Source organism: Eptatretus burgeri, chromosome 5, assembly GCF_056783735.1.
Source record: "Eptatretus burgeri isolate ZD-2024b chromosome 5, Ebu_testis_v1, whole genome shotgun sequence".
Taxonomy (NCBI): Eukaryota; Metazoa; Chordata; class Myxini; order Myxiniformes; family Myxinidae; genus Eptatretus; species Eptatretus burgeri.
Genome location: NC_140965.1, coordinates 71,540,475 through 71,558,007, shown reverse-complemented (window position 1 = coordinate 71,558,007; position 17,533 = coordinate 71,540,475). Strand labels below are relative to the sequence as shown.

Sequence of the window (17,533 nt, the reverse complement as noted above, 5' to 3'; positions counted from 1 at the left end):
CAAAAATCTACCGATTTTCATTCCAAAAAGGTTGGCAGGTATGCATTATGAACCTCAACATATTCACCACCAGAAACCACAAATATGCCCAAAATTAAAAAAACCGAAAAATTCAACAATACACCTACAAATCTTTCATGTGAGGAACTTACCCTCAACATATTGGTCTTTTATATTGTTCCCATCTGCTCATGATTCTGTGACCTCAAGGCGCTGTCACACCTTGACGTTTTAGCCAGCAATGGCAACGTATAAAAATGTATGTAAAACGTTGGCGTACGCTGAAGTTTTGAGGTTTTTTTTTAAGTTTTGGTCATATTCATAACGTGTTGGTCGTATGCATAACATATTAGTAACGGGCACAGAATGTTTCGTTGTCTTATAGATAACTTATACCAACGAATGCTTAGCCTGTTGTTGGCGTTCACAACCTATGCCCAACGATAGTTTAACTTAGTCATAGCGCGCTGCACGTATCGCCGACGAACTTGTGGCGTTCTCTGTTAAAAACCTGCCGCACGCCGATTTAAATCATAACCGCCTGAAAATTGTAAGTGTCAACATCGCAGTCACACCTTGACGATTTAGCTCGCGTATGCCGACCTATGAAAAATGTGTCTAAAACGCTGGCACACGTCGAATACGGTATGGGTAAGTTGTGTATACGTTAGGAGCACGATGAAAAACAATGAAGTACGCTGTCATATTCCGTGGTACCTCTAGTACGTCGTGAAATTTCAAGCATGCTGAAAATTTTACGACGTACTTGACGTATGGCTCACAAGTTCCGCATACGCTGGCATAAGTTCTCTGCACGCTCCACGGTCGTTGACACACGTCGGACACATGTTACTTGTAAGTTACTCATAAGTCGAAACACGTCAAGGTAATGCTTAGCATACACGAAACTTAATTTTTAGCCTATGAGTAACATGCTTTGAACCTATGAGTAGCGTTCTTTGAACCTATGTGAAACGTATCTCAAACGCACATTGTCGGATGTAGACAAATTTGATTGACGTCTTCCGGACGACCACAAAACTTACTGAATGTGTTTCTAACTTGCATCTACCGTATAATGGCGATTTGGCAGCGTTTAGGGGAATTGGTATATACAAATGGGCTTCACAAGAGGAACCCGTCAGTGTTCCAGACTCCATTTTGAGTAGATGTCAATGTCAGGAGTATCAGTCAGTAGTAGTGGTGTTAGGTGAGCGTGTCAGTAGTAGTAGTAGGTCCATGTCAGTAGTAGTAGGTGAGCGTGATGGGGAGGGTGTGGGTGATGATGAATCTTCGTTGCGTCCATGAATAGGAGACTACTTTGCACCATTGTTCGATGTTCTTTTCGGCTCATTTTTTTTTTCTCATTCCCACGATGAACTATTTTTTTTGTTTCAGTTTTTAAAGTATTCAAAACGACTTGGACAAATGCATAATGTACTAGTAATGAACACTGAACACTTCGATAACTTATAGATAAGTTATACCAACGATTGATTAACGTGTTTTTGGCGTCCACAACCTATGCTCAACGATATTCTAACGTATGCATAGTGTGGCAGCGTATCGTCGACGATTGCGTGAGGTTTTCTATTCATAGGCTGCAACTTCACTTTTAATAAATGGCTGTCACTCGCCGATTGTTTTTGGACGCTGGTGCTCGGCAATTGAAATCGTTTTCATTGAACGAGTTAAATCGCTTCCACAGCACTGCAGTCACGGCACCAACAGCAGCAGGCTCAGTGCCAGCCTCATGCCAGGCTCAAGCGGATCCCTGTAGAAGGTGTACTGCTTGGTTATCCTTGGACCCACTCTAACTCGCAGCACGTCGAACATCGCTAGGGGCATTCGCAAGAAGTTGATGAAGGATGCATGGTCCTCGTTCCAAAGTTCCACCACGAGCTGGTCATATATGCCGTAATGGCGTCGCCTCCCGATCCATGGTCTGACCCAGTTCCTTCTCCTCCGTTCACGTCTTCTTCTCCCAGCTCTATTGGCATGCAACTGGTGCAGTGTCAACTCGATGAGGTCATGTTGATGTTGGAGGACAGCTAGTAGGTATTCTCATCTCAGCCTTGCCGGATCCTCCATCTCTCGAATGACATGGACATCTGCTCACCATGGAGTCTGGAGCACTGACGGGTTCCTCCTGTGAACCCCATTTTTATATACCAATTCCCCAAATCACTGCCAATGCGCCATTATACGGTATCTGTAAGTTAGAAACGCGTTCAGTAAGTTCTGTGGTCGTTCTGAAGACGTCAAATACATCTACATACGTATTTGTGCGTAGGACATGCTTTACAAATAACTCCCAAGCACCTTACTCATAGGTTATAAATAAGTCACGGGTACCCTAAACATTACTTTGACGTGTTTCGACGTATGAGGAACTTTCAAGTAACGTGTTGCGAAGTGTGAACAACGTTCGTGTAGCGTGCTTACAAAACGTTACTCATAGGTTAGAAATAAGTTTCGGGTACGCTAAACATTACCTCGACGTGTTTCGACTTATCATTAACTTACAAGTAACGTGTGTCAACGATCACATAACGTGCCTACAACTTATGGCCAGCATAGCGGAACGTGTGAGTCATACGCCGACATGCATCATAAAATTTCAAGCATGCAAAATTTGAGGACAACCCAAAAGTACAACGTTTAAAGCCAGCACACTATGACGTATGGCAGTGTTTTTCAGCGTGCTCTTAACGTATACAAAACGTACCCATAACGTATTCGACGTGTGCCAGCGTTTTTGACAATTTTTTTCAGAAATCGGCATACGCTGGCTAAATCGTCAAGGTGTGACAGCGGCTTCAGGATTGATCCCATATAGTATGTTGAAATTTTGGCCATTTTTTTGAAACCTCTGCCACCCAAGGTGGATGGAGGTTATTTTTTCACCCCTGTCTGTTTGTCTTGTTGTCTGCCTGCCTGTCGGTCTGTCTGCCTGCCTGTCTGCCTGCCTGTCTGCCTGTCTGTCTGTCTGTCTGTCTGTCTGTCTGTCTGTCTGTCTGTCTGTGAGCAGGATATCTAAAAATGTTATGGATGGATTCAGATGAAATTTGGTGGACAGGTTGAGTTTGTGACAAGGATGAATTTATTGATTTTGGTGACGATCCGGATCCGGATGTGGATTCGGACACTAAAATTTTGAAGTGATTCTTCACCATTGAGAGATGGGGCCAAAAGCGATATTTTGCATGATATTTCAAAAAGTTGTGGACGGATTATGACAAAACTTGGTGGATGATTTGGGGAGGTAACAAGAACAAGCCGTTTAAATTCGGTTCAGGTCTCGATGCAGATCCGGCCTATTGGCAGGATACAAAACGTAAACTGTTCAGTCTGGTAGAGGTATGCGCTTTACGTGTGTGAATCTAATCTGCTATTGTCTTTATAATTCATGTAAATGTACACTGAGGTTTTTTTAATGTCTTTGTCCTGCATGTGATATGTGTGTAAGCGTACATACACCGCATGCATCCAGCAATTGCTTTGATGTGCACGTCCAGTCATTGTTCTTCAACAGGCATGTGTTGACAGTAACAACCATTGTTTAGACATGCGTATCCAGCCATGGTTCTGGTGTGTGTTTCCTGCTGTCGCTCTGATGTGTGTGTCAAACTGCCGCCTCAAAGTGCACGTCCAGCCATTGCTCTGATATGCCTAGTGTTGGCTTAATGGTTAGGGTGGTGGGCTTGGGATCCTAGGATCCTGAGTTCAAATCCCCCTTAGCTGTTGAATTAATACCAGGTGGGGTTTACTCTGCCTGTCATCCTTCCGGAGTCAGCAAAATGAGTGTCCGCTTGCTGATATCCGTGTCTGAATGGCGACCTGTTCAGGATTGTGCCCAATAGCCAAGGAGACTGCGTAGGCAGCACCAATGCTCTGCACAGAGTATGGTCCCAATCTATGGAATGGATCGATGGTGGTGGGCTTGGGATCCTCGGGTCCTGAGTTGAAATCCCGCTTCCATTGAATTAATACCAGGTGGGGTTGACTCAGCCTGCCATCCTTCCGAGGTTGGCAAAATGAGTACTAGCTTGCTGGGATGATTGAGCCATTTGAGTATCCTGTGTTGGAGTGGTGGCCCATCCAGGATTGTGCCCAATAGCCCAGAAGACTGCTTCGGCAGCACCGACACTCCGTACAAAGTATGGTCCCAATGAATGGATGGATGGATTGCTCCGATGTACGCATCCTGCTATAGTCTTGACATGAACGTTCAACTGTCATCCCAATGTGCACATCCAACCGTCACCCCAGTGTACATGTCCAGATATTTTTCTGTCTGCCATCAATCTGTCCACCATCATCCACACATTTGCACCCACCTCAATCCTCCTCCACAATTCTGCCTCCGACTTATAATCCCCGGTCGCTGTTCCCCCCAGATACTCAATCCTATTTCCTTGTCTGATCTCCTTCTCCTCTAACATGATATTCATTTATTTTCTCCGCTACCTGACCCACATCAGCTCAGTCTTCTCCATACTCATCTTCAGTCCATGTTTCCCGAATGCCTTCTTCCACTCCCACAGTACCTCTTGCATCTCCCGCCCACTCTTTACCACGACAGCCAGATCCTCCCCAAATCACATCCTCCCCAGAATACCCCTCATGTTTACCTTCCTTCCCATGATAAACATGAGTGAGCTGAGAAAGCTTCCCTGCTTCAAACCGATGTTCACACTGAATTCCTCCATTATCCTTGGACCAATCAAAACTCTTCCGTACATAACTTCCACCAGCATAACCTTTGCTTATGGCACTCCCATCCATATCAGTCACCATCACCATCTCTCTTGGTACATTGTCAAAAGCCTACTCCAGTTCACAAATCCCAATGCCATTTCACCTTGCACTTCCAACCTCTTCTCCACCAGCTGTCTCTGGGTGAACATCCCATCCATCGTCCCCCTACCCTTTGTAAATCCTTGCTGCTCTTCTCCGATCTCCATCTCCACACTCTTCCTTATATACTTCTGTCCAGAATCCTCTCCAGTACCTTCATGACATGACTGAGGAGCAAATGCCCCTGTACTTCCCTGAATGTTGAACATCGCCTTTGCTCTTCCATATTGGTACAATTCGCCCTACCCTCCAATATTCCAGAAACGAACCCTCTCTCTCATTCAAGAGCCTCTTGGTCCAACTGACTCCTACTTCTCCCACTGCAATTAGCATCTCTGTACACACTTCATTAATACCTGGCGCTCTTCCCTTATTCATCCTCTTTGCTGCTGTCCACACCTTCTCCTCTGTGATCTCCACTAACTCCACTTGTCCCTCTACATAACACAGAAGTTCCAGCTCACTGTTGCTTCTTCCTCGGTTCAACTGCTCTTTGAAATATCCTTTCCACATCTTCAATACTGCCCCCCTCCCTTTCACTAGCCTCCTGCCGCCCTCCTTAATAACCCCACCCCTCCCCTTCATCTCCTTACCATCCTCATCCCTGTCCTGACCAAATTTATAGATCGTCTTCTTCCCACCATCCTTTTCCAACTTGTTATACACGTCCTCTTCCATATCATTCCTCACCTTATCCACAGCTCTTTTTGCTGCTTTCATCTTTTTCCCAAACATGTGCAGCATTCATGCATCTGGCTGCCTCCCCCATCCTTGATCTTGTCTATCCTCTTCCAAACCTCCTGCTTTTAATCAACTACTTTTCTACTTCCTCTGTCCACCATACCTACTTTCTATCCCTTGATTATGCACCCTTTCCTGATGTCCTTCCACACAAAACTTCAGCAATTCCCCTCAACGTCTCTATTCTTCTTTTACTCCTACAATCCATCGGCTTCTTCGCTGAGTTCTTCATACCTGGCCCTCATCCTCTTCTTGTACTCTATGGTTACGTAGTACTCTCCTCGTACTCGGTAAACCTGATCGATTGAAAATGATGTCGTGCTCGTTTTATTTCAATTCACCTCTTCAACTTTGGGTGATGAGAGGTCTGACAAGAGAGCATATTATCTATTTGTGATAATTTAAACTAATATACTCAACATGGTTCCAGGTGACTTTGCAGTAAATTTATTACTGTATATGAATAGCCTTGTCTTGTGATATATATATATATATATATATATATATATATATATATATATATATATATATATATATATATATATATATATATATATACAGTATATGTATATTTTAATAAGCTATGTTCCTTTGATGTTTACATTCTTTGAGGTTTCACAAAATCCTTTTGTTCTCTTGCTGGTTCAGATTCCCCCAAACTGGTGGAAGCTAAACCGCCCTTTGATAAACCTCTCCAAGAGCGGATTGTAAATCAGGAAATCACATTTCCTTGTCCTCTCACAGGTAAACACATGAGTTTGTCATCCATCATATACCAGTTATACACATGTATGGGTCACGTCTATGCATTGATCACCTAAATACATATATGTGTATATAACATATTGACTCTGTTTTCTTCTTTTAACAAATGGTTTGTTTTTGGTTATGTATTGACAAAATGGCGTTTTTTGTGACGTATAAACCTGAAGTTGTATTTCCAGTGGTATAGGCACAGAATGTGGTGCTTGTGGTGGTGTAAGAACATGGATTGGGGGATTTGTAGACGAATGTGAAGTCAGGAGGGTGAATTCAGCCAAACTTGTAACATTCCAAATATTTAAACCTCAACATATTCTAACCTCCTGTCAAGTGCAACATGTTCAGGCTGAAAAATAAAGAGAACCTGCAGTGTAACTCCTTTCATTCCATATTCTCATCTTCACCAGGGACCCCGAAACCAGCGATACGCTGGTTCCGCAATTGGAAGGAGCTGTCAGGAATCGAACCAGGACTGAAAATCACAGCAGATGAACTGCAACTTATAATTCCATCTCTTTCTCTCTACGACGCTGCAGAATACTCTTGTGTGGCAAGTAACGAAGCAGGAACCGCAAACCACAAGTTTATCCTCAAGGTTCACGGTGAGCAAGTTGGGCTGTGAGTTTCATCATCGGATACGCTGCGTATCGATCACACCATTTTGGTTTTGTTTGTCTTTAAACCACAACTTCCGAATGCAGATACATGGTGGCCACTGAATAAATTACCAAAGACTTAACCCCAGAGAGGAAGTGTGTAAGCCTGTATGTGAAGCATCAAGCTTGGACACGTGTTTCTACCTTCAGTTGTCATCAGTGAGACAAAATCGGCTTGTACTGCACAGCTCTGATGTACCTTTAAACTGCTGCAGAGATACATGGACATGGATACAAAGAAAAACATTGGTTTGTGACTGAGGGACAAAAGTTGTTCACAGTGTTGGGATTGTTGGGAGAGGGGGAAGGGGGTGGTTTGAGGGGTTCTCTGTGAAGTTCCTTTCACTTGGTGAGACTTTTTAGGATACTGCATACAAATGATTTCACGTTTACCAATAAAAGTTCAACAACACAGGTGCACAACAAGTCCAGATGAATTTAAATCGGAAAATATCCCTGTGAATGTTTGCTAATAACATGTTTATATCACATAAGCAAACAGCCTGGGATTAGCAGCAGCCTTAGTTTTTACACAAGCTCCGCTCACTGGTGCTGATAAATAAACATTATTATCCAATGGGTAATATAATGCACAAGGGAAGTATAACCTTACTTTGATCATCGATATTCATATTGTCTAATCATCGAGGTTCACATTTAGAGGAACATAGATGTGAGTATGAATACCTGGGATCGGAACATGCCAATAAACAAGTTGTCCAGCTTTTATGATGTGGACAATCTTGCAGACTATGAGCAGCCTTTCTTAAAAGGAGAAATGTCTTACAGCCATGTTTATTACAGCACTCCTGTTACTGTCACTGACAAAATACCAGGAAGGGTGGGTATCCCACCAAGTTTATGTCCATGTAATAGAGTTCCTTCAGATAGAACACTGTAAGTGCCCAACTTTTATCTCTTCTCTTCAATGAGGAACGTGCTTCAGTTTAGTTTTCAAATGGAAATGAAAAACAGTGTTTGCTCAGAATGGGTTGATCAGAATTGTCTGTGTTGTGTGTACGCAGGGCCCGCTAAGATTGAGGATGGTGATACAGTGCAGAACATCACTGTAGTTGAGGGACACCATGTGGAGCTGGAATGTGAAGTGTCTGGACACCCGGTGCCATTCATTGTCTGGTTCCACAATGGCACTGCAGTGAGGCCTGTGTCTGTGATACCTTAACTAGAAATGTCATCGTAACAACAACAATAGCAATTGTACTGTCAGGATAAATGGTCATGACGCCAACATCAGTAATAATAGAATAGTATTCACCAAACAAATAAGGTTATCATGATTATAAAGTGGTTGAATGTTTCACATTGTTATGGTGGTAGAATAGTTGATTTGATAATTTGCTCCACGAAGAATACGAGTGTTCGAAGGAAGACCGATTGACTTATGAACAACTAAGGTTTTGTCACCAAACAACCAGTTAGTATGTTCATGTACCACGTTTTGAACTGCCATTGAACCTGTAACTATTAATCGATTTGGTATTGGCATCATCAATGTTCTGTGTGAACTTGTGACAGATAGTTCCTGATGATACAATGCAGATGAAGCGTGGAAGAAAGACCCTGAGCTTGCTTTCCGCACAGCAGGAGCACACCGGCACATACTCGTGCCATGCCACAAATGTGGCTGGCCACAGTCGCAAAGTGTTTGGTCTCTTTGTATTCGGTGAGTTCAGGAAGACCCAGTGGATAAAATCTATTGATTTAATTTCTAAAATCAATGCACCTGCTGTACAATTCTGCAATAAGAGAGAAAGGGTTAATCTGTTTGTTAAGGTTCTTTCTCCGCTCTTCGCCTCGTGATGTTGGAATCCAGTGATCCTTTCTACCCCCATCAACCCTCCCCAAGCCCACCTCTTTCCAAGTTTCCAGTTTTTCCTTCCTGAAAGTTTGATTCTGTGTCCATCTTGTCCACCCGTGTGTCCTCCTCAAGCACTCATTCTTCCCGACATCCCTTATTTCTCCAAGTCTCCCTTTATTTTGTTGCCCAACCCTGCTAATGGTACGTCGTCCTCCCCCCCCCCAACTTTTCTCTTTATACTGTTCCTTTTGTTCTGTTATGTCCTGAACACATTCTCTGCTCTGGTTCCTCCATGAGCCTAGACTTTGTATACAAAAAAAGCCCACATTAAAATCCCTTGGATTTACCCCACTTGCGAAGAACCCGTCCTTTGGGATGGGATAATTCACCCTGGTTGAAATCGCCAAGATTTACCCCATTATATAATAATTTGCTCATTTATTTATTGTCATATCATATCTAAGAAATTTTGTCAATTGTTATATTGATATCTCTTCATGTCCTCGTTATTCATCCACACATACGTTGATATTGTCACCTCAGACAGTCTGTTCACACGGTCCGACTGAGCCAGATTAAATGCCCTCATCTCGCTGAAACTATGTGAGATTCATATTAATAATAATAATAATAATAATAATAATAATACCATTCCTTTTATGCCGTAAAGGCACATAGGGCTGTTGAGGCAGTTTCATTGGCAAGGAGTACAGTCCTGGACAGGTCACCACTCCAGCACCTCCAAATGGTTATTACCCCAGTATGCTGGTACACATTTTAACAATCTTGGAAGGATGACAGGCTGAGTCAATCCACCTGGTGTTAATTCAATGGGTAACACGGGCTTGAACTCAGAACTCGAAGGTTCCTCTCCAGCCACCTTAACTACAAAGCTAAACACCAGGCTTGAGATTCATCATACGTTTTTCATATCTTCCAATGATGATTCTACCATCCACCAAGGATTGCTCAAATAGAGCTGAATTTGGTGGTGAATCATGCTGAAAATGCTTCTTCTATTTACAAGTACTAGTACGGGCCCGTAGGGGCGGGCCCGTAGGTGCGTAAACGATGACTGGATTGGGGCATTATTTCAATTAGATCGGACCAACCGTATCATAAATGGCCATAACTTGGGAAACACCTGGGAAACATATTCAGGTCTCCAGCGTCAATTGTGACGGCATATAAAATGAAGAAGAATTGTGACGCCCCTCTCTCTCGCCCCCCCTCGCTCCCCCCCTAGTCTCGCCCTTCCTCTCCCCTCTCCTCTCTCCCCCCTCCTCTCTCCGCCCTCCTCTCTCACCCCTCTCTCTCGCCCACTCTCACCCCACTCTCACCCCCTCTCTCGCCCCTCCTCTCTGCCCTCTCTTTAATTGTAACGCCCCTCTCTCTCACCCCCTCTTTTCCCCCCTCTCTCCCTCCCCTCTCTCGTCCCCCTCTCTTTCCCCCCTCTCTCTCCCCCTCTCTCCCCTCTCTCACCCCTAGTCTCACCCCTCCTCTATTCCTCCTCTCTCTCTCCCCCTCTCTCACCCCGAGTCTCGCCCCTCCTCTCTCCCCCTCCTATCTCCCCCTCCTCTCTCGCCCCTCTCTCTCGCCCTTCTCCCTCCCCCCTCTCTCTCGCCCCCACTCCCACCCCCTCTCTCACACCCCCTCTCACACCCCTCTCCTGTCCCCCTCTCTCGCTCTCTCTCTCGTCCCCACTCCCACCCCCTCTCTCTCCCCCCTCTCTCCCCCTAGTCTCGCCCTTCCTCTCTCCCCTCCTCTCTCGCCCCTCTCTCTCGTCCCACTCTCATCCCCCCCCCCTCCCGTCCCCCCTCTCTCGCAGATATTGGTCGACAGATAAATGGCCGTAACTTGGAAACCGCTTGTCTGATTAATATCAAACCTCGAAAAGGCACACCTGCGGGTCCCCAGCAATATTCCTGGCAAGTTTCAATCAGATCGGACCATCAATCGTGCAAAAAAAAAAAAATACATAAATAAACATGAATTGTGACGTCATTCGTGATGTCATAGCAACGTGTCCTGTCATTGGTCGACAGATAAGTAGCCATAACTTGGGAACCTCTTGTCCGATCGATATCAAACCTCGAAAAGGCACATCCGCGGGTCCCCGGCAATATTCCTGGCAAGTTTCAATCAGATCGGACCGGTGGTCGTCCGGTTATTAATAATTTGGGAAAAAATTGGCATCATAAGGTGAGAAGGTGGAACGACACCTTCAGCTGCCATATATACACCTTTTCAACACTGAAAAAGCAGTAAAATGGCCGTAACTTGGGAACCGCTCGTCCAATCGATATCAAACCTCGAAAAGGCACATCCGCGTGTCCCCGGCAATATTCCTGGCAAGTTTCAATGAGATCGGACCGGCGGTCGTCGAGAAACAGCGGTCGCAGACAGACAGACAGACAGACAGACAGACACACAGAGATTGCTGGAATTATAGATAGATGTTTATTTACAAAATAAATATGGAGATTAAGGAAGGAAGAACACATTTCAAAACCAATTAGGTGTCCAGCCGACATCGTCTCATGGGTTTGTCCCTTTCTAACTGTGCTCAAACTTCCTTTTAACCCCTGCCCCACAGCCATCAGCACACACGCCATGTGCGGTGGGTCGATGACCACGAGTGCCGAGTCAACCTGCATAGGGGTCGCCCTTGTACATTCCGGGTCCCTGTGCGACCTTTTGCAATGCCAGCTCACACACCTCGACAAGTTCAGCCTTGCTCAGTACGGCCTCGCTCACTGGCAGTATGACTTTCTCACCCGCAAATTTACCTGTGCATAGAGTCCTTTAACCCCTCCCCCTCTCACCCCCCCTCCTCACCGTCCCCGTCCTCACATCCCTTCCCCTCTGCCCCCCATTCGTCCTGATGTCCCTTCCCGCTTTGACATTGACAAGCTTTGACAGGCCCTGGGGGTGAGAAGAGAATGACAAATTTACCCATGCACAGAGTGCTTTAACCTCAGCGTTGCTCAGGTAAATAAGGAAATTGTAATACCCTCTGCCACCATCACCAGGTGGTGCTACATTGAACCAGGTCGTGCTACATATGCTACACATTTACATAGATAATTTACACCCCCCCCCCTCCACCCTCGTGTGAAGCCATGTCCACATAGCCTATGTTTCTCCACACACAAAGTTGTCTTTGTACTCCCAGTTTGGAGTTTGTAACTTAAAATATGTGGCCGTGCATGAGGAAGAGAGACAAACAAACAGACAAACAGACAAACAGACAGACAGACAGACAATGGCGTTTATATATGTAGATACCCAGCCTCAAATTAATGAGCATGAAAGAGTGAAATATCTGTCCTTGTATCATTTATTTGACAATACGACCCATTTATTACTATTCTTCACCTTTAGCTGACGGCTGAGAGGCTCTTTAGGTGTGCTTCATTAGTGAGTAAAAGGAAGAATTGTGGTTAAAGTTGCTGCAATAGCTTTTCTTATTGAGGAAAGGCAGTCCATATCATGCAAGGCCATCTTGTCGGAATAATTAAAGAGGGAAAACATTATAGATTGTGTATTTCACTCGCAGCTGCTCTTGTTCACAATATGGTGATGCAGTGTTCCTCATTTGAAGGGCACAGTCGAGCAGAAATAGAACATCACTTGAATGCCATTGATGAAAAATTGTAACAACTTGAACATCTAATCAATCTTATTTGCATTTTAAATCTTCAAATGCGTTGCCTGAGCAACTGCCTCATCAGGCTCATTTACTACACCACGTCTTGGAGACCACTTTGGACCAACTGGGCAGGTTGCATGAAGTTGTGTTCCCAACCAATATGATTTGTCATGCACGGGTTGTTGTTGAATCACCCATGCTTGATGGGATTGGTTGTGAGCACAACTTCATGTGGCCCTGTGGGTTTTCCAAGTGAATTTGAAGGCCAGTATCCCAAGTGGCCTCGAAGACGTTGTGTAAACTAGCCTAAGGTCAGCTCATTATGAAGAAGGCGTGTGGGATTGTAAGCACCAGTGCACCATTTTACCTCTTCTGTTTCCTGTCCACAAGCAGTTCCTCCAATGATTCGAGACTCTCAAAATGTGGTGAAACTCAATGTGTTAATTAACCATGACACCAGCCTGGAGTGTTTTGCTGATGGCATACCATCTCCTACCATTCAGTGGTACAAGGATGGAAGGTATGGGGTCATACATAAGCTTGCATGTATGGATGACTAGTCAATAAGTAAATGTATTTTCCTTTCCTGATCAAAGTTGCGAATATGGTTTTGTAATGATTCTATTGACGTAAACACCAGTTGATCAAGCTTTGAAATGATGATAGGAGTAAACCTGGATGTTTGCCCTACCTTTCGTACTCTGCATTCTTCATTTTATTATCATTTAGAAGCAGCAAGCTCGTAATGATTGTTTAATTTGTCCACAGACATTGAAGTGTGAGCAGGCTAAGTCTCACCTGCATTAAAGTAAGGAAAGTGAAGGAAATGAACTCCATGTTAATGTGATTATATTAGTGGGGTCAGCTGCACCACCTGGTCACCTATTCTGTTATATGTATTTTGTGCTGTGTACCTTTTAACTGTGGATTGTGCTGTCACTCTGCAGTCCTATAACCTCAACTGACTCTTTGGTGGAAGTGGCAAATGACAGTCAGCGTCTTCGACTGCTGGCAGCTCGTGCTGTTGACCGGGGTCACTACCAGTGCCTTGCGGGAAACGCGGCTGGACGCAAAAGCAAAGATTTCAAGCTGAATGTCTATGGTACATGTGATAGTGGTTTCCAACAATGCATTCCTCAACATCGTTGTCATTGTTGATACTTTTTAATATGTCTTAATTATGGAACCATCCTCAAACGTCTAAAAGTGCCATTTTTCCTCTTGGTACTTCAGAACCTCCATTCATCCAAGGAGCAAATGGAACAACTGTATTGAGGCCTTTGGAGGGCTTGCGAGTGCTGATGGAATGCAATGTACGTGGAGTTCCACTACCAAGTGTGGTTTGGCAGAAACTTGGGCAGAATGCAACTCTAGGAGTAAACGTGGACAAGCTGGGAAACTCACTGGAGATCCGAGCAGCCAACAAGCACCACGATGGTTTCTACATTTGCCAGGCGAGCAGCGAGGCAGGCGAGGCCGAGAGGCGCTTCCAGGTGCTTGTGCGAAGTGAGTCTCACGATGTTTTTGTGTGCGAAATGAGTCTCGGATCATGAGCTGTTTTCATTTGAACAGTATTCTTGGCTTGTCCTCAAGTCAACTTTTTTCTACGTACTACTAAACAATCAGTGTTGTGCCCACCTCGCAAAGCTTAGTTTCTTGTCAGCGAGCTTGTTGGTGTGCTTGAACCAATGTACTTTGCAGAACCATCCATATTGCCTTGAGGAACAGTAGCATATGTAGAAGTGACCGGCATGAGTGGGAAATAATAACCAGAGTATCCACCCCCAACATTATTATCATCATCATCATTGTCATGATCATCAGCAGGATCAAGCTCACCCTCTTGTAAAACAGCAACATTCTGATTTAAATCCTTTTCAGAACCAGTTGCAATGGCCACCTCTTCAGCAGCAATCTTATCCGCTTGAGCAGAGTCAGCATCATCATTCACATCAGACTCGCTTTTCTGAGTCGATCCAACTTTGAATGCTACAGCAATTTCAGTAACACTCTCCTTCGGCTGAACACATTCGACTCATTGATTCACACCAACAGCATTACTATCACCCTTCTTAAGCAGTTTAGAATCCTCCAGAACCATTTCATTTACAACTATCTCACATGGCTTGGTAACTACAGAGGGTCGTGACCCATTCTGTGACAGATCAATGAGGTCAGACTAAACAGCAGATAAAGGTTTACAGGAACAGTTCACTATGTCAGCCGTGTGAGTTTCTGCCTCTACTTTTGCCAATATGCCAGTTTTACTTTTCTGCCAATAAAGACAAACCACTACTTTTGTATTCTTTGGTATTTTAGAAGCTTGTTCACATCCAATATTTATAAAAATATAATTATTAAAACCATTCGCAATGTCATTGGGATTATCATGAACAGTAGTATCATTGTGAGTGTCTTTTTGTTCGAATTGGGTTTTTTTGATTTGCCAAGTGTATCATTTGAACACCATTTTCCAAGTTGTAGACATATTGCCTCTGGCATTTTCTAGTTAATTTGAAAAATACATTTTTCTGGAATCTCTGGTTTTAATTATTGTCCGCCTATTTATATATCGTTTATATCTCTCAGAATTCACAATATTGTGGGAATATGTAAACTGACTTTGTGAAGTTTATTTCTTTTCTGAATTGATTTCACATTTTCGAATTGTAATCCAAGGTTTCCTTGCTCCCTTAACGTCTTTCTTTTGTCACACTTTTAGAATATTAAGATCCAGACAATGATAATTTTTTTGGAAAAAGGTTGTAAGCATAATTTACCTCATTATAAGATAATATATCTTCCCAAGTTTCAGTGGATAATTCGAAATTCAAATTATTAATATTTTCTACAGTTTGTTTATGTAATTGTCGGACCTATCGGGATGTAAAAAAGTCATGTCAAAACAGCTGTACACACAAAGGCACAACAAAGTATGTAGAGTTATCCACTGGCACATCTGCAAAAACTTAAATATCCCAGTCCCAGAAAACTTATGGAAACATGAACCAAAACCGATAACTGAGAACAATAAAGTAATGCTCACATACGACCTGATGATCCCATTGAGCGTGAACATACACGACCAATACAGAGTTTTAGAACACCCCCATTTTTCCAGTTTTTTACAGAAATTTAAGCAGTTTAATGTTTCAATGTACTCTGAAATTAAAGCATATAGCAAATAAACAATTGCAGATAAAATAGAAATCATGGAATCATTTTGTTGAACAAAATTTAATCTAAACTTTTGGCTGATCAATGTATCCACCTTTTGCAGATATAACAGCCGAACATACTCGTGGCATTCTTTCTGCAATGGAAATCAAATATTGTTCGGAAAGTTCTTCCCAACACTGTTGCAGGAGTTGCCACAAATGTGTTGCACTTGTAGGTTGCTTTGCTTTCACCCTTCTGTCCAGTTCATCCCAAACCAGCTCGATGGGGTTTAAGTCTGGAGACTCTGCTGGCCATTCCATGATTTGAAGCCCACCCCGTCCTGTTCTTTTCTTCTAAGGAAGTTCTGACATAGCCTGGAGGTATGTTTTGGGTTGTTATCTTGCTGTAGGATGAACCCCTGACCAACCAGACATAGACCAGAGGTTATTACATGGCGTTGCAAAATGCTGTGGTAGCCCTTTTGGTTCAGGGTGCCAGTCACTCTGTGCATGTCACCGACTCTGGATCCAGCAAAAGAGCCCCAGATCATCACGCTTCCTCCTCCATGTTTAACAGTTAGTGTCACACACTGAGGAACCATCCTTTTGCCTACTCGACGGCGTACAAAAACCCTGCGCGATGAACCGAAGATTTCAAATTTTGATTCATTGGTACATAAGACCTTCCAGTTTTCAGTAGTCCACCGGCGGTGCTTCATGGCCCAGGCAAGCCTCTTTTTCTTATTTTGCCATCTTAGCAATGGCTGTCTTACTGCCACTCAACCTGTCAAACCTGCAGCTCAAAGTCTTCTCTTCACAGTTGAAACTGAGACTTCCTTACTTCGACCAGTGTTAAGTTGTGCTTGAAGCTACTGGCCTGTGAGCAGCCTATCACGCAAGCCGTTGACTCTCAGAAACTTGTCTTCTGATTGTATTTTGGCTTTGGGTCTGCCAGACCTCTTCCTGTCAGAGTTTCCTCCAGTTTCCAAGTGCCTTTTGATGGTGTAGAAAACTGTACTCACTGACACCTTGGCTTCTTTGCAATTTCTCTAAAGGAAAGACCTCCACTTTTTTAAGGGTTATAATGGTCTGTCTGTCTTCCTTTGTTAATTTTCTTTTTATCACCATTATGATAGCAATATACCACTTCCTGCAGTGCAATATTGTCCAAATAATGCTTCAGAGGGTGTAGCAACAGTCTGTTCCAACACTGCTTTTATACAGACAGAGGGTTTGTAACTAATCAACAAGAGTTGGGACACCTATAGGAATTGTTTGCATCAACTTTCAAGGCTTAATTTACTTCCATTGCTGCAGAACAACTGCAGTTTCTTACCCATTACTTGTTCCCTGAAAAGGGCCTTTTTTAAACAACTCTTAAAAATACATTATTTTTCAGTTTTTGGTAACCTAAACTTTTTTTTAACCTCTTGCAGTTTACCGCTTAGCTTTGTACCATTTCAGGTTATTCACTGGACTTGAACTGCTTAAATTTCAGTAAAAACTGGAAAAATGGGGGTGTTCTAAACTTTTTGACTGGTCGTGTAGAAAACAAAGCATTGCAGCAAAGCATTATTGGAGCAATGGGAATGATTAAGAAGAATCTTATAGTGATCTTAAAAACCATCCCTGGGAATATTAATACAAACACACTGCAGTTGGAAGCTATCTGGGGCTCAGAGACGATCCTGAAAAAGAGCCCTCCGAACGAAACTTCACAGCTTAATCCATGACTCATGACCCATTACTCAGACGGAGTTGGATACTTCACTGGGAGGACTTCTTTCCACCTCCTGAAACCTGCATATAGAGATGGCAACCAACAACATGTGCATACACACACACACACACACGGATAATTTAAAACTCTGCATCACACCACAAA

General features: G+C 43.5%; 1 protein-coding gene across 7 annotated transcripts in view; it reads left to right on the top strand.

The window, feature by feature from the left end:
• HMCN1 (hemicentin 1) overlaps nucleotides 1-17,533 on the top strand; it is a 531,017-nt gene that overhangs the window by 244,136 nt on the left and 269,348 nt on the right. For all 7 annotated transcript variants that reach the window (XR_015058458.1, XM_085882362.1, XM_085882361.1 and 4 more), the window contains exons 25-31: nucleotides 6,250-6,345; nucleotides 6,771-6,965; nucleotides 8,045-8,175; nucleotides 8,556-8,703; nucleotides 12,884-13,010; nucleotides 13,438-13,592; nucleotides 13,724-13,996. Coding sequence is in view for 6 of the 7 variants with exons in the window: in XM_085882362.1 (XP_085738488.1) it covers nucleotides 6,250-6,345; nucleotides 6,771-6,965; nucleotides 8,045-8,175; nucleotides 8,556-8,703; nucleotides 12,884-13,010; nucleotides 13,438-13,592; nucleotides 13,724-13,996 (1,125 nt within the window). In the remaining variant the exon portion in view is untranslated. The remainder of the gene's footprint in view (nucleotides 1-6,249; nucleotides 6,346-6,770; nucleotides 6,966-8,044; nucleotides 8,176-8,555; nucleotides 8,704-12,883; nucleotides 13,011-13,437; nucleotides 13,593-13,723; nucleotides 13,997-17,533) is intronic.